General features: G+C 42.3%; 1 protein-coding gene across 1 annotated transcript in view; it reads left to right on the top strand.

Moving 5' to 3' along the window:
- The window catches only part of RAP1GDS1 (Rap1 GTPase-GDP dissociation stimulator 1), a 105,416-nt gene extending 88,250 nt beyond the window's left edge, over window positions 1-17,166 (top strand). Inside the window, exons 11-16 of the mRNA XM_018566288.1 lie at window positions 1,253-1,387; window positions 2,390-2,515; window positions 3,305-3,444; window positions 6,624-6,750; window positions 14,773-14,901; window positions 16,877-17,166. Of these exons, the coding sequence (XP_018421790.1) occupies window positions 1,253-1,387; window positions 2,390-2,515; window positions 3,305-3,444; window positions 6,624-6,750; window positions 14,773-14,901; window positions 16,877-17,004 (785 nt within the window). The 3' untranslated portion in view covers window positions 17,005-17,166. The remainder of the gene's footprint in view (window positions 1-1,252; window positions 1,388-2,389; window positions 2,516-3,304; window positions 3,445-6,623; window positions 6,751-14,772; window positions 14,902-16,876) is intronic.
- The last annotated feature ends 5,105 nt before the right edge of the window (window positions 17,167-22,271 follow it).

The raw sequence follows: 22,271 nt of genomic DNA, 5'->3' as shown, positions 1-22,271 counted from the left end.
TGAATTAAGTAATGTAAATTAGAAATTGTAATTCTGCTACGTATTGGTGTTAGATGTATACTGGAAAGGTAAATTCATTTTGGGTAGAGTTAAGTAAGTTTTTTTCATCACTTACACTGGCGCTTTTACCAGCAGAAGCTTGGTTTGTGATCTCATCTTCCAGTATCATTTAGTGCAGAGATACTTCCCCTCTGCTCAACTCTCCTTAGAAATATGTGGATCATAGACTTCAGAAGGTGATAGCTTAGCCTGTTACAACCTAAATAGATGTGCCTACAGATTTCCCTGCCAAAATCCAAAGACCTAGCCAATGATGTACTTGACACAAAACTGTCCCTCCTCTCATACAAATAGGGAGGGCATTATATTTTTTTTGTTGCTGCAAAATTATTTGTTAGGCAATGTAGTGATGTATAGAAAATAGTTCATCACTTTATGAAACTTTCAGCTGCAGAAAAAAATACAAAAATATCAGCTTTTCTATAAAGTTTCAGGCATTAACGGTTTATTCACACCATGTTCTTTAAAAGAGAACTATGAAAAAAAGTTGGGTCATATACTAATGTCCTCCTGTGATTCAAAACTCTGCATATTGCAGGCTATTGCCCGCTATATGCTGACAGTGCAGAGCCGCGCTGCAGCCAGGACAGATCCCGACAAAATTATCAGGATCCACCCCGCTACCTGATAGCTGACTCTACCCGCCCCCTCTCCCGTCCATCGCTGGAGGAATGGAAAGGAGATGGGGAATCCCACGGAGAGTGATGAATGACAGTCACTGCTCTCTGCAGGGAGAAGATTGGGAACTAAGTGATCAGAAGTATGTGATCAAACAGTTCTCGATCAATAGAGCTGATGTGTGACAGCTTCAGTGTCACGTGTCGGCTTTAATTATGGGGGGTGAGTGTATTTCACTCTTGCCCATAATTCTCCTTTTTAAGCTGTGTTTTTCTGTACACCACAGCACATGTATAATGTGAAACGGGCACATAGAAAACAGTTGTTTTCAAAGTTGAGATGAGAGCACAACCTGCTCCGACAGCTACTTTACTACTGCATTTGACCTACACAGAGTCAGTTGTTTAATGTCACCTATCAGCAGATCAGTGAAGGTCTTTCATATATTCCCATTGAAATGACCATTACCATCGCCATTGAAATGACATAAACCCCATATTAATCCTCAATTAAAACCAATCCCGTCTTTGTATATATTGCCTGCCAAAGGTTGACTGTAATGTATTTATTTTAGATGGGAACTGCATCCATATGGTGGACAATGGCATTGTGCAGAAACTCATAGATCTCCTAGATGGACATGTGGAAGAAGGCAATGTAACTGTACAGCATGCAGCACTAAGCGCTCTGAGGAACTTGGCCATTCCTGGTAAGTTTACTACATTCCATTTAAAAGTGAGAATAAGAGAGGTGTATTATGTTTATTAATACTAATATGTCAACAGATGGGAGCATTGCTTTTAGCAATCACACAGTGGGTTGTGAAGAGACCAACACTTCTAAGCTCCAGTGTACAGTGATTTTATGACTTGGTCTCCTTACCTCTTTAGATGCATTCTAGGTGTTTATTTCCTCTCTCGGAGTGAAAAACACATATTGGCCTCTCTTGACATCATCATCTTCAGTCTCTAGAACTGGAATCCAAGAAATCTAGGGGGGGCACCTTGCATCACTTCTTGCACGCGCAAGGCTCCCTGTGGATTACATATCCTCTGTGATCTGGCTTAGAGTGCATGTGAGAGCTGCACAGATAATGTACCTGTGTGCCAGCAAAGTATGCCTCAGTTAAATGTATCTACACTAGGAAAGGCGCCCCTTGTTTTTTCCTAAGGTTTTCTAATATCTCTGATCACTATTTCCACCAATAGCTGAAGGATGAAAGCGTTTGTGTTCCTTAATACTGCCTTAAACCATTATCTATTTCATATCTATGGGTACCTCAGAAGGACCTCTGGTAAAAAGCAAAATGTCTCATGAGAAAGTACTGGGAAATGTAATGGATTTTTCATGTTCCTGTCATTACTAATGTTTCCCTCTGTTGCTGTGAACATAGAGAAACACTTACTGACCAGGCAGGGGAAATAAAATCAGAGGTAGCATTATGCAGGCAGTAGCAGTTTTTCTCTGCATACCTAAGTATCTGAACACTTTGTGTGTGAGTGTTGTATTATAAGACTTAGTGGGAGGTGGGACACGTAAAGAAGAAAATTGGTTCCGATACTAAAGGTAAATTAGCCTTTTTATTGTGATTCATAATTGCAACGTTTCTTACTTACTCGTGCTGATTCAGTGACGTTATTCTACCCGCATGTAGGCAGAGAAATGCATTCACAAAAGGCTTTCTGTAACTGCTTTTTTTCCCCCATCACAGTTGTCAATAAAGCAAAAATGCTGTCGGCTGGAGTAGCAGAAGAAGTTCTAAAGTTTCTGAAGTCTGAAATGCCCCCGGTTCAGTTTAAACTATTGGGAACACTGCGGATGTTAATAGATGCTCAAGGTAAAAGGATGGTATAGCATGAGGAAAATCGTTTTTATTAGATTCTTTCTCAGCTGCCAAGGTATTGAAAACTTTCAAAGACATTAGATGTTTTGCCTCCTCTTTGTTTTAAAGTTTGCTTCAAAATGCACATGGCAGGTCATGAAGATCTTAATGTGAATAAAATTCAGGGACCTTGAGGTATCGCCATAATTATCATGTATATTCAAAAAATTTTTCAGGAGAAGCTTGGGAGCATTATTGCTCTCTCCTGGTAAATCCAACATTTTGGGAACAAGTCCGAGCTGGTCTGCCTCAACTTTGCAAATTACTACTGGCTAGTGAGGTTGCCCCTCACAATGATAGGCCTATAAGGAGGTGGTCAGTAGTACTAAGTGCAAAGTGGACTTGTTGGAATTAGCATATTAGAGAACCTAATCGGTGTAATTATAAAGATACCCAGGGACTGATATATTTTCTCATTACAAATACATGCTAGGTTTCCTTGCATATTAGCGGAACACAGTATTGTGCTTTACTAGGGCTCCAGCTTTTCTTCCACTATACACTCTTTAGTTTGCTTGTCTTGTAATTGATGTGGTCACAGTTGTTAATCATCAAGGTAGGTGAGAGTACAGTCTAAAACACACTACAAAGGAGAACAAAATCTTCAAATGTGTGTAAAATATCATAATAAATAATATGGCACAGTGGAGATGTTAAAAAAATATATCTAATCCATATTATAATCGGCACAAACGATCAACTTTCTATCCTGTGTGAAATATTATTTTGTGTATCTAACTGCAGCTGAGGCCGCTGAACAGCTGGGGAAGAACGTTGTACTAGTTGAGCGGCTTGTAGAATGGTGTGAAGCCAAAGACCATGCTGGAGTTATGGGCGAGTCAAACAGGTTGCTGTCAGCTCTCATACGACACAGCAAATCAAAGGTATTTTTCCCATCATATCTTATAGCAGAGTTGACAATCTTGCCCACTTTCTGTATGAACCTTTGTAACACTGTTTACCCCAACCACACATTCTACTTAATTATTAATTACAAGTTATTCCTAGTTCTCTAAAGTGTATCACCACCAAACGTTTTTCTTAGTTATGGGTATAACTCAAAGGCCTTAATCCCCTCATTGGCCCTTTGCTACTGTCCATGACTTTTCTATTGGTGTAGTTGCGAGTTGGCCCTCCAGGTTTTACCCTCAAGGAGTGGATTATCCATCTACTATATAGGGACAAATGTGATATCTAAAATATATACATTCTAAATGTTATCCTAATGTATGTAATGTGTGTCCTGATAAGTCTTTCTGTTTTATCTTTTCTTGTTATCGTCTTCAAATGCCGGTTTAGACATGATTTAAAGAGACTGCCACCTTGCCCATTCAGAGCAACGTGACAGTGTCTGTGTAAATCACCATGTGATTACTTTATACTCTCTTCCCCAGCATTCACCCAGTGTTCCTTTCTCTGTGACAGTCACTGAAAAATACCCAGTGCTTTTAAGTATGGGGGAGCATGTGACCTCCCCCAATGATAGTGCTTCAGCTTAGTTCAGCACTGTGACATGATCTCACTGCTCCATTTGGGGTCCTACTCTGGGTATTTTAGTGTTGACTGGGGAAGGAACTGCGGGGGAGCACTGGGTAGGTTACAGTAAAGTGGTTGGTGAAAGGGGGACTTGCCCTGCCCGTAATGGGCAAGGGGACAGTGTCCATAAATGTAAAAATGTGTAATTAATTAAGAAGTACACCTATTATTGTACCAGCTAAAAGAAACTAACAAAGAAATGATTGCCATATTTATCATTGCACATAGCAAAAAGACTGACCATACCACACCTTTTTTCTGTGATGGTGCGTTGTTCACATCACTGACCAGGCACAAATACAGTTTTCTATGAATTGGGTTATAATGACTTTCATTCTAAGCTTCCTGGAACTGCAGCTGTTCACTCTGGTGGCCTGTCAGTTACAAAGACACTAAGCAGCATGTATGATAAAAGTTGGGTGTCTGTACCTACCAAAATCCTAGGTTTTAATAAAAGTAAAAACCTCCAGTTTTTCTTTTTATGTGTAGTTCAAAAACCTGTTCTTAAAATATATTCCTTAACATCTTTAATTCAATAGTTTTCCACTTTTAGGGCCTTCTTTATACTAAAAAATTTTGGTTGTAAAGTAACTTTAGCAGAATATGCTGAAAAAGAGTTTATTTGAAAGGCCTGTATGCATTTTCAACATTACAGTAGTTGTCAGCATAGCTATTTAATGCAAAATTAAATATGTTCATTTTCAATAACTTTATAGAAGAAACATTGTGTGGTTGGTAATCGTGGTCCTTACAGATATTACAGTTCTCAAACAAAATAAATTAAAAAAATACTATGTACAAAAGTCTCCACTAATTGAGAATGTTGAGTTGAATTAAAAGAGAACTAAAAGAGAATTATGGGGTATGTGTTTTTCCCCCATAGTTCTCTTTAGGGTCACGGGAGGATATATACTAACCTCTTCCCGTGACCCAAAGCTCAGTATATAGCGGGCTTCAGCTCGTGATATACTGAAAGCGCTGCAGCCGGGACGGATCCCAACAATACTGTTGTGATCCACACAGCTGCGTGAGTGACAGCTGGCTCTGCCTATCTAGAGGTAGATCCAGCTGTGCCTGCCCGTTTGTTCCTCCACTCAGTACTGGAGGGGGGGAATCCCTGTGGGGAGTGGTGACTATCGGGAAGTGAGAGGATCGGCTGCATGTTTCTGCTCACATCCCGATTAATAGAGCCGACCTGTGACAGCTTCTTTGTCACAGGTCGGCTCTAACTATGAAGATGAGTGGAAATCACTCGCCTCATAGTTCTCCTTTTAAGTGCTTGGGAGTGCATATAAGGAAACAATACATCTTTTAAAAGTTGGGGATACACAAATAAGATGAAACTTCTCTAGTCTGCCTTCTCAGGTTCGTTTCTCCTAGTCGGTTTATTGGCGGACATTATAGAATGTGGAATGACTGGCAGTATTATGTAGGGAGGGGAATATGTTCCTGCCCAACTTCCAAAACTTGTGTAAATTGCTTTTTTCATTCTCTTGGGATAGTTTGTTTGGCAGCCACATGGTTGGTTAATCTGTATTGGCTTTTGGTTAGGAAGGGTGTTTTAGGTGAGAGAGTGTGAAGCGGTTGTGTGGGGCAGAGTCAAAGATCAATTAATTTGTGTTCTACAAGGTGGTCATTTAGAAGTTTAGTTTATGTAGCCGTATCCTTGTCTTTGGAGGGTGTGGGGTAGAGTTGGATTTCTCTAGTTTTCTATTTAAAGGCCATATTGGTGTCACCAAATAATAGCAGTTTGGCTTTCTTGTGGGTGGAAATGACAAGAAAAGGGAGAGGAGAACCAAGCTTGGTGTGCATTAGGGGCATAGTAGTTGACTATGGTAATTTCAGTACCAAAGCTTTTGCCCTGCAGGACGAGGTATTGGTCTGTTGGTTCAGCAGTCTCATGAAAGCAGGAGGAAGGAAAATGTCTGTGAAAGCTTGTCGATACGCCTCTGATAAATAGGGAGGTCTGGGGGCAGAGCCAAGCTTGAGTTTAACAGGAAATGTTCTGCAGAAAACATTGGGGTGTAAATTTAGCTGCTTTTTTTCCTAGATCTTCTGACCTGTTTTCACTAAACTTCACCAGAGTGTGTACATTTTTTAATCAAAAGCTAAGTTTGAATAGTCCAAGCACATTTTTTCAACACCGCATGAATTTTGTGGTCTACTTAAAAAAAAAAAAAAAAGACTTTGCGTAACCAATGACCTGCAACCTGAATAACACCCGGTAAATAACATGAGGTGAAATATTATTTTATGAGTTGTAAATGTTGTCGGTAATTGTTCCAAGCATTATCTCTCTATAAATGCCTCTTAAAATAATGGAGAGTGGGACTAAAGAGTTTAATGGATCTAATGACCCAACAAGCGGCCCAAAATGTTCAAACAGGCCACATAATGCACGCTATTTGTTAACAACAAAAAAAAAAATGTGCCATGGACCATTGGATACTTTATACTGTGTATGGATGGGATAGCAATTTCATGCAACTCTTGTTTTCTTTTATTGCTTGATTTCTCTCTGCCATAGGATGTAATTAGAACCATTGTCGAAAGTGGTGGCATCAAGCACTTAGTCACCATGGCAACCAGCGAACATGTAATAATGCAAAATGAAGCACTTGTTGCCTTGGGATTAATAGCCGCATTAGAATTACGTGAGTATTTTAAAGGATATATTCTTTTTTCTTATTAACGTCCTGCTAGCGCATTGGAAGAATTTGCTGCAGTTTGTGATCAGCGACATAGAAATGAAGTGAGATACACGGACATTAACTTTCTCTGATAAGATTGTGTGCAAAATAGCCTTTATATGTTTTAATTGGAATGATCAGCGTGTAAGCTGCAATCTTAATGATCTTGCCTCATGGTTACATAGTAGATGAGGATGGGAAAAGATACTTATCCCTGTATGATGTGCTCATTAAAGGAGAACTATGAGGTGAGTGCTTTTCACTCACCTCATAGTTCTAGCCGACCTCTGACAATGAGACTGTCACAGGTCGGCTCAGTAGATCGGGAGGTGAGCGAACAAATACCGGCGTTCGCTCACCTCTCGATCCTGTCACGGCTCTCTGCCGTGACAAGGGAGGGGCTGGATTCCCCCCTCCCCCCTCCGATCCTCCAGCGCTGACTGGCGGAACGGACGGGGGAGGGGGCGGGTACAGCTGGCTCTGCCTCTAGATAGGCAGAGCCAGCTGTCAGTCACGCAGCTGGGCGGATCCCTGCACAATTTATCGGGATCCGCTTCAGCTGCGGCTTCTCAGTATACCGCCAGCTACAGCTGGCGGTATACTGAGCCTAGGGTGACGGGAGGATGCTAGTTTGTGTCCTCCCGTTACCCTAAGGAGAACTATGGGGAAAAGACTTAACCCCATAGTTCTCCTTTAAGGAAGTCATCTAGAAGTTTTTTTGAATTGGTCAATCCTTCCAGTTTACAACTGCTTTGGTAAGGCTGTTCCATATTTTTGCTGCAAGAATATAAAAACTCCTACCTCTAGTATAGTTCTTACACCCTTCCTACTCTCAGGGTAATGAATGTTTTCCAGTATAATTCCTATGCTGAGAAAATGTTAATCTACATTCCTTTTTGGAACTGCAGCTACTAGTTTTAAGAAAGTGCTAGTGTCTGACTAATGATCTGGAACTCTCTATCATTCAGAGAGGCTCCCAGTCTCAAATAACAGGGATCCTCTCTGTAGCCCCTTGCCCAGCCACAAGAAAGTGCAACATGTGCTAGAGATTATTTACAGCCATTGAAAAAAAGAGTAAAACTTGCAGAATTTGTATTTTTTATTTATGTCTACAATAGAACATACAGATAAAATTATCACGAAGTGCAGGATTTTATTATTAGATCAGGTTTTCAAGTAACACATACGTTGTCCAATTCTCTTTAAAAGGTTCCAGGCCCACCGCAGAAAAAGAAAGGTTGGGTGTTAAAAGACCATGGGGTGAAGGGGCAAGGGCTACATCATCCAAAACCAGACAGGCCTGATGTCCATAAAGTAAAATGAAGTGGGAGCTTCTAAATGTCCCCTGCCTTTTCCACAGGTGCAGGGCCGAAGGGGACAGCCCATTGTTGTCTTTTCTTGTCTGCTGAATCAGTGCACAATAGTTTACAGGACGTCCCATCTTGAAAGTTGTTTCTGAACTCAAGAAAATGTTTAGGGAAGAGAGACGGAGAATACACTATATCTAGACAAAATCAGTAAAACAAGAAGAGAGAGGAGTGTAGATTAAAAAAAAAAAAAGTATTTGAATAGAAAAGAGAAGAGAGAGAGAACTAGAAGAAAAAGGGGGAGAGGAGGCACAAACTAGCCACCACGGATATGGATATTTAAGTGTCTAGTGAACAATTAATCTGACAGATGATCCTTCTCAGAGCAAGGCCTGGGTTGACCTCAAAGAGAAAAGATTTCCTCTTCCGTGGAGGTATCAGGCGTAAAGGTGGCCATACAGTGTACAAATTTTGTCCGGTTGATGAACTGGACGAAATTCTCAGTGAGTGCCGCTGTCGTAACTCTTTCAGCCATCATCCCTCAGTCACTTGATTGAAGGAGCCGGTCAGAAAATCTTCGAAGGAACTGAGCCAGCAGCCTCTAGAATACATTGAAGACAGCAGGAGATTCCGCAATCGATGCTTGTAAGCGTTGATGGAGGAATCTGTAATATTTTCTTTGTTCAGCCCGCAAATTGAACTAAGAAAATATTTTTGTATGACCTGCTAAAGTTGCAAATTGTTTGAAAGATTCCAAACCGATCATGGAATTCTAAATCTGTCAAGGGAGTAATTTGCAATGGCTCTCTCTTCCTCCATTTAACTATGTGGTTAATTCTACTAAGCCACTCAGGGGTAGTGTTGGGCAAGGGTTTTTGCTGCGTGGATAGAAATACATTTTATTTTGTAAGAGGCAGGTTGGTGTGCAGTTGGTGTTGGTGTTATGTAATAAGTATACACTGGGAGACGAAGGAATGGATGTCCCTTCAAATGTTGTAATGAAGGACATTCATACCAAACATAAAGAAGGGAGCCCTGTCCTACACAGCCTCTCCAGCAAACATTTGGGATGTCTGGAAAACATGTGTTTAGGGGGGTTTGTACCACCGTGAAATAATTTTATAAGCCATTTCCTGAAGTGTTGTACTGATACAGCATTTATTTGTAAGTGTGCAACTTATTTTTCCCATTGTCTTCAAACAGGGTATCCTTTTCCTAGCGTGCTTTAAAATACGGGAGGTCCGTACTTGGTTTTAGTAGCAGCATGAGGATGATCAAAATAGTGTGTCTGGTCTTTAGTCCCTTTACAAAGATCTTCTCAAAAAGTACTTAAGGGTCTGAGAAATGGATGTTACTTGTATATACCCCTGGGTTATATACAATTACCTTCAGGTAATTGGATACTGGGAGAAAAAGAGCTGTAGTTACACCACCTATACACCCCCTCCCTCTCCCTGCAAGCCTCAAGCCTCGGACCCTCCTGGAGGAAGACACAGGTCCAGCCTGTAATGTTTCTCCATGCAGATCCACTGAATCCTGCCTGTGCGCTCACTTTGGACTTGGTCATCAGAAGAAGCCAAGCTTCCCATCAACATCCTGGAACTCAGGGCGATTCAGTTGTCTCTTAATTGGACATCCCAACTAGAGCTGCAGCTAACGATTATTTTCAAAATCGATTAGTTAGCCGATTATTGAGTTCGATTAATCGGATATAAAATACATTTTTAAAAATGGCTCCAGTGATGGGACTTGTAGTTTGTAGTGAGATTGTCGTCCATCACAGGAGCGGGGGAAGTGTGGTGTGCAGTATAGTGACATGGAATGAATGCAGAATACCTCCGGCTATAGAGGACTACAACTCCCAGCAATACATTACACAGCAATGCAGAATACCTCCGGCTATAGCGGACTACAACTCCCAGCAACACATTATACATCAAAACAGAATACCACCAGCTATATAGGACTACAACTCCCAGCAATACATTATACAGCGATGCAGAATGGCACCGGCTATGTGGGGGGGAGGGGGGAGGCTTACCTGAGCAGTCTTCCAGCAACCTACTTCTGAGATCGGCCTATCGGCGGCTGTCAATCCCCCACACCGTGATCGGAAGCCGATTAATCGATTATTGAAAAAGTTGACAACTTTTTCAATAATCGATTATAATCGATTATGTCGATTAGTTGTTGCAGCCCTAATCCCAACTGTAGGGTCATTCAACTGGGATTCAGTCAGACAGTGCCACAGCAGTGGCCTACATCAACTGTCGGGGGGCACAGGAAGTCGCGCAGCTCAAAGAGAATCAGATTTCATCCTGACCTAAGCAGAACTTTACATCCTAGACCTGACTGCCATGTGAAAATCAGCAGGGGAACTTCCTCATTGGTTAATGTCTGGACCCAAAGGTGCTCCAAGCTCTCTGTTGCAAGTGGGGAACTCAGGACATGAACATTCTGGCGTCCAAGATAAACAACAAATTGGACAGGTTTGTTGCTAAGTCCAGGGGCCCTCATACCTTCACAGTGGATGCTCTGGTGTCTCCGTGGAATCAGTTCAACCTTATCAATGCCTTTCCCTCTTCAAGGCTTCTCACTCCCCTGCTGTGCATGATTGAGACGTTGGAGCATCCCAGTAATTCTCATTGAACCCATGGCCCATGTACACACTCAGACTCCTGGCACACTCTCCGTGGGCCCCTCTGGACCATCCAGACCATCCGTCCCAGGGACCAGTTCTCTATCATCTTCTCAGTTGCTGGCTTTAATGGCTTGGCTGTTAAAGCCATGGTCCTAAGAAACGGGTCTCTTGGATTGAGTCATCACTACGCTCTTGAAATCTAGGTAGTCGACCTCATCACAAGGTCTAATATTACATTGGAAGTCTTATTTTGCCTGGTGTGAGGCAAGGAAATCCCATCTTAGAAAAACCTCCATGGGGAGAATACTATCTTTTCTGAGCTGGCCTTGAGCATGATCATGGGGCAGATCTCAACTCTGGCTATTTTGTTCCAATGATCGCTGACCTCTTTGGTTAAGGCCTTTTACAGAATGTCACTCACACATTGCCACGTTCTCTCCCCAGTGATGACGTGGGATCTCCGTTTGCGACTGTCAGCCCTCCAGAGGCTGCCATTTAAAGATATTTAGTATATTCCGTTATCTAATCTTATGATAGCCTTCCTTGTCACTATTATCTGTGCAAAGTGGGTTTCTGAATAATCTGGCTTATCCTGTGAGGAGCCTTTCCTGTGTGTTGCACAGTGACATTCTTTCCAAGGTAGTTACATCCACCGGAACATTTTTATTTCCTCCTTTATATCCTTCTCTAAAACATTCTAAGGAAATTTCACTGCCTGGATGTGGTATGCGCAGTTCACATTTACCTCTCTGCTACCGCCTCTTTCCAGCCAGCAGATTACTTCTTTGTCCTGCCTGAGGGCCAGTTCATACTATCTGCACTCGGGTTGTACTGGCCCCTTATTTCAACGCAGCCTGAATGCAAGACAAGGCAAGTTGCCTCGTCATAGATGGGCGCGGTTCACACAACCATGTTTGGGTGGTGTACGGTATATAGTACTATTTTTAAGCTCACAGCAGTGAAACGCGGTATATACGCATCGCGCTGTGGTGAGTCCATAGAAATGAATGAAATGTCACTTCAGACATTTCCATAAAGTTCTACAAAAAAAAAAATGAAATCGGCACTGTTTGGGGACACGCACACCAGCAGCTGTGCAGGGAGATTTTGCAGGGGGCTATCTGTTTCCCGCTCCACCTTTGCAAGGTGGATTATACAGGTCATCATTGGAGCCCATAGTTTGAAGGATAGGGTTCCCACTTTCCTGTTAATGCTCACTCTATCTCTCTTAGTTCCTCATGGACTTTTCAGCATCATACATCTTTTTTCCAGATGTGCATGACTGTCCTCTGCTCACAGGTCTGTTAGGTTTTACCAGGTGGATTTTTAGGGCTCTTCTGATGGCAGTGTAAGGTGCGTCAACTTGCCCTCTGAGCCCTCCTAAGCTCTTTCTTGCCCTTTGTCCCTTGTGTGCCTGTTAGTGTTTGGTTGCTGCCCTACCCTCAGTTGGACTGCTTGGTGATGTCCCACGTTTAAGGCTAACAATCCTGTGTCCTGTACTGTATGATTAAGAAGATAATATTTTTGACTTGCCTATTGAATCCTTTTCTTGGAGTAAAGTACAGAACTTAGGTCACTCAGCTCTGTTCTTATGATCTCCCTATTGCTTGTTACAAAACTGAGGCTTGCTGGGAGAGGGGAGGATTATAAAGTAGCTGTCCCTGAAGCTCTCTCTTTGCCAGTTTGCAATCACCCAAAGTTGACCTAAATAAATCCCAGGGCTGAAACTAAAGATTGTGTCCTGTACTGTACTCCTGGAAAAGGATCTTTTAGGCAAGTTAAATATCCTATTTTTGCTTTGTTGGTCAGAGTATAGTCTTTAATCTGCAAATATGTCCAGAGGGGTTGTATTCTTTCTGGATTCAGTGCAGTAATCAGTTAATGGGAAAAATTGACCTCAGTCCATGAATTCAAGTAAGGGTCTGCAAGATATTCTAAGTGTATGCAATAATGTGCCGATATTCTAAGTGGTTGTTTTGGATTTAGTTGCCTAGGGGATAGTCCAAATTGTTGTCTAGTTGACTGAGAAGTGTAGAGATGAGCACTTTCGGCTATCCCTCCAAAAGGTATCTTTTAAGCATTATAATAGTGTGGGTGATCCCGAGATCGTACGATAATCGGCAGGTGTATGGGCAACATGCGACCGCTTTTACTGTACGGTCGTACGACTTTCGTCTTCCAAGCACGCTGGAAAACCTGCCGAAAATTGTACGATTTTTGGTGGGTTGGTGGCATGGTCGGAAGACGAATGCCACACGGGCCGGTGTGCGCAAGCGCACCCTGCCCACTCACCACTGCAATCATCGGAAGCCCTGGGCAGATCGGAAGCCCTGGGCAGATCGTACGAGATTTTAATGACCTCACAACCATCGCATAACGAAAGTCGTGCGATGGCTGTAAGGTGTATGGGCAGCTTAAAGCACAATAATACACTTCTCAACAACGTTACACCTCCCCCAGCCCAGCACAAATTTCTGCGACCGTTTGCCTGACATGTCAGCTGTCTGCGGGTCACATAGTACCGGCTCGCAGGCCGGAGTTGGGCCGCGAGCCAGTACTCGGAGACTCAAATTTACACTCGCCCTCACCTTATTTTTACTCGCAAAATGCGAGCAGGCGAGTGGAAATTTTGAGCCCTGGTCTAACAGTTGTAAATGTATAGTCTAGAATTTCACATGATGGATGCTAACGGGTACCCAACATGTCTTCCACCAAAATCACCCAGTCCATGAGTGAGGAGTAACCGTTCCAATCTATTATACGCTTCAAGAGGACTTGGAATTGTTTAAAGTTGGTAGTCTCTGAAATTTTTTGGAAGTGTGAGAAATTGTTTATTTAATACACGGTTTAGCGTTTTGCCATATAAACTTGCCTAAAAACGGGTTGTAGGGGTTTTAAAAATTAGGATGTCATTAGTTAGTATGGTATGCAAAATTCAAGGTAACACATTAATTTTAATGATGGCCATCCAACCAAACCAAAAGAAAATGTTGGTGTCACATTTATCAGTCAGTGTGTTTACTCTGTAGGATAGGAAGGAAACATAATTGGCATCCTTTAGCACCCTGAGCTTAACTATGCAATTTTTGATGAAGGTACAGTTTAAACTATAAAGATACTCTGCAGCCCTAATAACTCCTCTTGTGCTTTGTATGCAAGCCTTCAGATATTGCATGAGGGAAACTGCATAATGGAATATAGGTTTTATATAAAAAAAAAACTTTATATACCAGATTTTAAGGAAAGGCTTAAAGTGACACAAAACACAGGAGTTAAATCTTAAAAATGCATTCAAATACCTTTTACTATCAACAAAAATGTATCGTATATGTGCATCACTCGGCTGTAAATCCTCAAATCATCTCTGAATTGGTGCTGATACTGTCCTTCCTTCTGGAGGGTGGCTACCTTTGTTCCCCATGGTCCCTGTGTGTGTTGTAAAGTAGTCACCGCTCCAAGCTCACTCCTGTAATGGACTACAATCTCACGTTTAGTTTACTAATTTGTATTGAGATTGTAGTCCATCACAGGAGCAAGCTCGGAGCAGTGTCCACTTTACAAAACACACAGGGACCATGGGGAAGAAAAGTAGCCACCCTCCAGAAGGAAGGACAGTGTCGGCACCAAATTCAGAGATGATTTGAGGATCTACAGCTGGGTGATGCACATATAAGATACATTGAGGGGAGTTTATCAAAACTGGTGCAGACAGATTTTGGAGCAGTTGGCCATGGCAACCAATCAGCATCTCTCTTCAGTTTGCTCAGATAAGATTTGAAAATGAGACAGAGAAGCTGGTTGACTGCAGTGCAAATCTGCTCCAGATTTTGTCTGCTCCAGTTTTGATAAATTCCCCCCATTGTTGTTAATTGTTAAGGTACTTGAATGTATTTTTAGGATTTATCCTCCTGAGTTTAATGTCACTTTAAAACTTGTGTTTTCTTTCTTTTCGGTACTTCCTTATGTAGCTTTTCTAGTATTCTTAGTGTATAGAGGCTCAGCATTGTTAACACACACACTCCCTTTCTTTTCTTTTAGAATCAGCTGAATGTCATCTAGAAAGCGCAAAGTTAGTTCAAGTTCTTCATAGACTGTTATCAGATGACAAAAGTGCTCCAGAGATCAAGTACAATTCTATGGTTTTGATCTGTGCAGTTATGGGTTCTGGTAAGTAATAGATGTTATTTTGACAATGCTTACATATTATCAATGTTTTTTCCAAACACCGAAATCCCATTATTTCCTATGGGTATGGTTCACACCTGCGTGTATTACAGGCCGTATGAACGCGCTACAAAACGCCCTACGCCCAAAGAAGTACAGGAGCTTCTTAGGGGCGTTTTTGGTGCGCGTATCCATTGGGATACAGTCAGGTAGCCCTCGGAAACGTGCATTTTTTTTACCGCGAATCGCGGTAAAAACGTGCATATTCGATGGTGTGAACCCAGCCTGTTGCCATTATTAAAATCCAGGTGATCCTGATATGTCGCAGCATTCACACCTGAGCGGTTTGATGCACATTTCCAGAAGCACTTCAACGATTCAAGAATTCATGTTGAAGGACATTGCTGCACGCTGCTAGATTCAATCTCATAATACAATGGCTTTTAGTACATAACACATACAGCCATAATAAGAACTACTTCAGAGTCTGCATCACCATGGAGGCTTTATAGAGCATCTCCCGTTAAAGGATATATGTTCTTTAAAATGTTAAATCAATGTTGTCTACCCGGCAGCTACAGAAAACGTGTGTGTGTGTGTGTGTGTGTGTGTGTGTGTGTGTGTGTGTGTGTGTGTGTTGATCAGCTTCGGCTCTCTACAGATCCATGACAATTATGTATTTGACAAACCAAAGGCTGGGACTGCCCAAACTGGACCAAATTATTCTGTGTGGTCAGTCCTACAGAGTGACAAAGCTGGTTAACACTGTAGCAGGCAGAGCAGTGAGTAGGCTGGCTTCTGCTGTACAGTGTTCCACTGAGGTTTTTTTTTGCTGCAGAGGCGTGAAGGGCAGCATTGATCATATCCTTAAAAGTAAACATTCACCTTTATTTATCTTAACCCTAGGGCTGCAACAACTAATCGACATAATCGATTATAATCGATTATTTAAAAAGTTGTCAACTTTTTCAATAATCGATTAATCGGCTCCCGATCAGTTGGCCCTGTTCACGGCTCCACACACGCTGCGCGCCGCACCTCCTCCCCACCTCACGCTCGCCGCTGCCAGACCCGCCCGCCCGCATCCACACTCTTCACGCCGCATTTGTTGTTTCGCCCTATAGCTGGTGATATTCTGCACTACAAATCCCAGCAATAATACATTATACAGCGCAATGCAGAATACTGCCAGCTATAATGTACTATTGCTGGGATTTGTAGTCCTCTATAGCCGGTGCCATTCTGCATTCATTGCTGTATAAATTTACACTTTCCTTTTCACTATATGGCACACCACACTATTTTTTTCCACCGCTCCAAGCTTGCTCCTGTGATGGACTACAATCTCAATACAAACTAGTAGTCCATCACTGGAGCCATTTTTAATTTTTTTTAATTGTTTATCCGATTAATCGAACGTAATAATCGGCTAACTAATCGATTTTGAAAATAATCGTTAGCTGCAGCTCTACTTAACCCACCGTATACCCCATAAAGTGCAAGGGTTTATTGGCATTTGCACTTTATCTGGGGATAATACAAGCACCATTTTCTTACAATCTAAATTAGCGCCACATGGAGGATTGTACAAGTAGAATGAGGTAATTAATGTACATTTGTCAGGATTACTACCGAAAGAGGCTATGAAAGATCTCCCCACCACTTAAGTCAGTATCCACGTCACTGTGCATACCAAGTCACACCATGATATTTCCCCATGACTCATACAGGTACATGGGGAAAGTGTTGTTTCTTTCTCTGTAAAGAAAATTGCATAGTGGCCATAGATGTTTTTAGCCCTCCAGAGCTCCCCTTATCTCTGGACCTAACCCCTATGTGGTCTTGTTTTCACAAATGCTTTAATCATTTGCATCACTTACAGTACTAGACCTTGTATAGCAGTCCTTCGATTGCAGATACTGTTATATTTCCTGTCATATTTCACATCTCTAATGTCTGCATGCTGCTTTTTTTACAGAGCCTCTGCACAAGGAAGTTCAAAGCTTGTCATTCCTTGAAGTTGTATCCAAATTACGGAGCCATGAGAACAAAACGGTTGCCCAGCAGGCCTCCCTAACAGAGCAGAAACTGACTGTACAAAGCTGAGATTTGTTTGCACAATTTGTCTATCCTGCAGATTTCATTGTCTCTGTGCTCTGCCCTGGCCATGTTCCCCCACCAACAATATCACTTGTGCATGTGTGTTATGTTACCACAGAAACAGATGAACTGCTGTAGGTACCTGTACAATCGTAGGCACAGAAAGATGAAAACTAAGCCATTCTCTTCTCATTACTTTTTTTCCCTTGTATCCTCGTTGCTTACCTCCAAGGGAAGTATGTGCATGTCGTAGTCCTCTAATGTAAAGTGATACAACCCCAATAGAGTATTGCTAGAGTATGGACAATACAGGAAACAGCCAGTTCTTTTTGGAATTGGATTATCACACGTAGTCACAACAGCTCCATTTTTGGTGCTTTGGATGCAGGCTAGGAAGGGTTTCCATTGCTACTCATTCACTAGTCTTGCCTGTTGCTGTTAATCTTGTGATACAATGCCCAGAGTCCACTAATAAAATTACCGGTGCCCTCTTATTTTGTTGTGTCTCAATTATTGCTTTTAGTTCCTTCAGTTTCATATTCATAGTTTACAGAGTTGGATTTTCAAGGTAGAAGAAGACACTCCAGGGTCAAGGACAGTGAATAATAGTTAGGGAACACGTTCGCTTCAGTTTCATCTCCAACAACATAACATCTCAAACTGGTTCTCCTTTATCAGATATATTGCTTGGAACACTGTTCTGGTGTAATTCCAAGAAAATAAAAATTCTAATGGAATGATTCAGTTATGGTGTTACTTTACATGTGTAGAAGAACAAATAATGCCCCTTTTTTCATCCTGCTGTCAATTTGACATCCAGAAATAACTGCCACCGCACGGGCGAAGAGGTGCAGACCATAGGAGATATGTACTAGAAACTTTGTTTTCAGGATGTTTTCTGCTACGTCCAAGTTCCCAAACTGGTTAGGTAAGGTGAAGAGCACAGTGCAGACATTTAGATCAATGAATCAGAAGCTGTCTTCCAATTGTCTAGCATCATACTAGGAGTTGCTGCGCTCAGCCAAGTTTTCCTTTTAAAATGGCATATTCAATGTAGCAATTATAACAGAGATATGAGTGTTATATATATCAAGCATACAAATGGAGCATTTCAAGAACAACTTGGTCATTTTTTTATTAAACCTTGCAGTGGGGCTCCCCCGGAGCTTTGTTATTTTTAGCCCTAGAGTAAAATGAGCAGTTCACCCTTGCAGTGTGGGGGTAGCCCCACTGCAAGGATTAATAAATAAAAAAAATACCTGGAGTTTTGCTTTAGGAATGCTAGTCATGGTAACTTAAAGTTGAGTAGCCCACTTATGTTTGACTGCCTTTCAACTGTTTGACCTCATGCTGGTAATACCATCTCTGAGCTCCTGTTCATACATAACAGTATCAAATAACAAGCCTCCTTAAAGTAGACCTCAACCCAATCAGTATCTTGTGATCCTGCCATGATGTCCTCGTTCAAGCAAATCCTGTTTAAGGGTGACAACTGTCTCTCACATTGAGCTGGCATAGCTCACTGTTGTCATTATCAGGAAACTGGTTGAGCGCAATAATGTGTGGCTGCCAGAGCAAGTTTATGTAGGCAAGAAGGGGCTAAAATGGGTATCAGGAGATCAATGGAAAAATAATAGTTTGATGCACAGTGTTTTAGCAAATACAGTACATTGGCATCCAGTTAAGGTTTTAACTTACTTTAATACTTTCCCCTTAACTATGCAATACTTTTATCCACAACCGGGTGCCAAGAGGCAGCGTGTGTTATCGAGATGAGATCAAGCAGTTGACATGGTAGCAAATTTCAGACCACAGGAAGACTCTGAGCGTCAATCTTGGACAAAAAAGCAGAGTAACAGGGCACATGTACAGGACTCATAAGTATGCCTGTATTCTCTTTAACTATAAGAGAAGTGATACAAATAGTTACAATGTACCATCTCCCCTTGTTCCTCACTTGATATGTGTATTTATAATTATGTAATCTGTACTTCACTTGTATCCTATGGCAAACAGTCATTAATGGTTGTTTTATGGCCTCTAATCCCTTAATGGCAGTTGTTTCTGTTCCTTTAGAGGAGTTTACAGATGATTCAGTTGTAGTAGAAGACTGCCCTCTCGTGTCTGAATATCTCTCTACATACACTCCTGCTGATGTTTTTGGTACAGGAGTCAGAGGTTACATTTAAATGGTGTCCTCATTTTTCAACATCTTTGGCAAGTTCTGATAATTTCTGTTAAATTGAATTTCATACTTTTAATAAAACACATTTAATGTGTTCATGACATATACAAAACACTGGCCTGACCTACATCCCTCTGCTTATGCTTCATTAACGGCTTCTCAATAATTTGTGTGTAGAAAGGTAACGATTGGCACATCACTAATATTCCAGTAGAAATCTGCCAATTGACTTTTGCCTGTTTTCAAGGCACAATGAAGAGGAAAGTACATTTCTGTTGGTACATTGATATGTTTGTATACATTTCCAGCTGCTTAAACTAAACTTGTTTTAGAGAAATATGGCGAGCTGCCATTACTGACCTCCATTTGAAAATGCTCGTTGCCTGACTTTTGTAGTATAATGGGTTTGACCGGTTTCTAAAACCAAAAAACTGATTTGCCTTTAAGCCCTGGTTCACACCTAGGCGTATTGCATATGCGCGTCTGTCGCGCGTTTTTTACCGCGATTCGCTGTAAAAAAATTGTGCGACAAACGCACGTTCCCGAGGGCTACTTGACTGTATCCCAATGGCAACGCGCAACAAAAACGGCCCAAAGTAGTACATATACCTTTTCAGGCGTGGGCCGTTTTGTAGCGCGTTAGGGACGGGCTGAAATACGCCAAGGTGTGAACCAGACCCATTGAATACAATGGGATTTAGTTGTTTGAGCGTTTTGTAGAGCGTTCGCCGAGCGTAGAACGCGCTACAAAACGTTCAGGTGTGAACGAGGGCTTAATTGCACATGTCATCTTAAATTTTAACATAGGTATGTTTTTTATGGGGTGAGCTAGTAACTGTTGATCTTACCAGGATCCGCCTTTTCCTGTAAATGGATGACAACACCAACCACAGGGATCTATTGATGGGAAAGTGCCGTATGTGTTCCTACATTCTGACTACAGGAAGCTGTGCTTGTGACACACAGCATTCCTGTAGACCCTGAAGCGTGCCTTTACATCACAGGCAGCCATGCCTCCTGCCACAGAGTGCTTGAGTGACATTTGCTCCTATAGGGAGTATAGGTGACAACAATGCTGGGACAGGCAAAGCTGATTGCAGACGGCAACAAGAGCTGCAGAGGTGTGAAATACAAATGGGGGGTGTGACTGCGTCTCTGCCCCAGGGGCGGACTGACCATTCGGGCACTCGGCCCTTGCCCGAGGGCCCGCGGCCACGACGGGGCCCGTCACTGAGCCCCCGCTGCCCTATTATCCAATTGCGGGGGTGCTGCGGGCACGGCCGTTCAGTTGTATATGCCTGGCACCTCTGCTACCATGTAGAAGAGACAGCTCTTCCTGTATCTGCTCTAGCTCCCTGACTGTGTGAAGGATGGGGAGGAGTCAGAAGCCTCCACAACTAGGGGGATGCTGCTTGTCTGTAACGTGTGAAGGGGCCTTGGGGGCAGAATATAAGGAAGTGTCCCTGGACCTGCAAAATCTCAGCCCTGTACCAGCAACAGAGATCACCTGTCTGACGTTCTCCCACAGCTCTTCCAGCACATGAAAAGCCACCATGATATCTACATTCAGGTACTGCTGGATAATAATGGTGGTGAGCAGTTGTTCTGCACTTGATGTATTCTATGGCTGGCAGAGCCTGTGTTCTTGTTTTGTGATTGATTGACCTGATATTTCACATGATTTGCATTGTTTGAGTTTCTAAGATGTTAGAAATAAACTTTATATAGTTTTTGCTGTGACCTTTGAGAATCTTTAACAATCAATTACATTACAAGTAACCAGAGAAGTTAGGGATGCCTTGTTTAAAAGCCTGTTTACTGCTTAACAATATGCATATAATTTATAGTTGGGGCACAGGTCAATTTTAGTGGTGAGCAAGGTCTTGTTTAAGGCTCCATTCACACAGGAGTGGTTGTCCGTGCGTATTCAGCAGTACAAATAGATGCGGAGCCGCTCTAAACATTGAGTAATGTGCATTTTTTTTTTTTACTTTTGCAGCGGCCATGCTGTACAAAACCGCACAGCCCACAAGATAGTCCAAGCGCAATTTTTTTCGACGGATTCCACACGTTTGTGGCTACAGTAAGCTGCAAACTAGCGGAATCCACGCAGATGAAAGATTTTAGGGAAAAATCTCCTCTCTCTTTCTCTCTCTTTCTCTCTCTCTTTCTCTCTCTCTATCTCATATCATTTCATGTGACGACACAGAAGAAATGGCACTTTGCTACAATGTAAAGTAGTGAGTGTACAGCTTGTATATCAGTGTACATTTGCTGTCCCCTCAAAATAACTCCACACACAGCCATTAATGTCTAAACCGCTGGCAACAAAAGTGAGTACACTCCTTAGCCATTTTCCCTCCCCGGTGTCATGTGACTCGTTAGTGTTACAAGGTCTCAGGTGTGAATGGAGAGCAGGTGTGTTAAATTTGGTGTTATCGCTCTCACTCTCTTACTGGTCACTGGAAGTTCAACATGGCACCTCATAGCAAAGAACTCTTTGAAGATCTGAAAGAAGAATTGTTGCTCTACATGAAGATGGCCTAGGCTATAAGAAGATTGCCAAGACCCTAAAACTGAGCTGCAGCACAGTGGCCAAGACCATACAGCGATTTAACAGGACAGGTTCCACTCAGAACAGGCCTCGCCATGGTCGACCAAAGAAGTTGAGTGCACGTGCTATCCAGAGGTTGTCTTTGGGAAATAGATGTATGAGTGCTGCCAGCATAGCTGCAGAGGTTGAAGAGGTGGGGGGGTCAGACTGTCAGTGCTCAGACCATATGTGCACACTGTATCAAATTTGTCTGCATGGCTGTCGTCCTAGAAGGAGGCCTCTTCTAAAGATGATGCACAAGAAAGCCCGCAAACAGTTTGCTGAAGACAAGCAGACTAAGGACATGGATTACTGGAACCATGTCCTGTGGTCTGATGAGTCTAAGATAAACTTATTTGGTTCAGATGGTGTCAAGCGTGTGTGGTGGCAACCAGGTGAGGAGTACAAAGATAAATGTGTCTTGCCTACAGTCAAGCATGGTGGTAGGAGTGTCATGGTCTGGGGCTACATGAGTGATGTCGGCACTGGGGAGCT

The sequence above is a fragment of the Nanorana parkeri genome, unplaced genomic scaffold (assembly GCF_000935625.1).
Source record: "Nanorana parkeri isolate BGI_ZX_2015 unplaced genomic scaffold, ASM93562v1 scaffold933, whole genome shotgun sequence".
Classification (NCBI taxonomy): Eukaryota; Metazoa; Chordata; class Amphibia; order Anura; family Dicroglossidae; genus Nanorana; species Nanorana parkeri.
The sequence above is the reverse complement of the archived record's forward strand: the minus strand, read 5'-3'. Positions and strand labels throughout refer to the sequence as shown.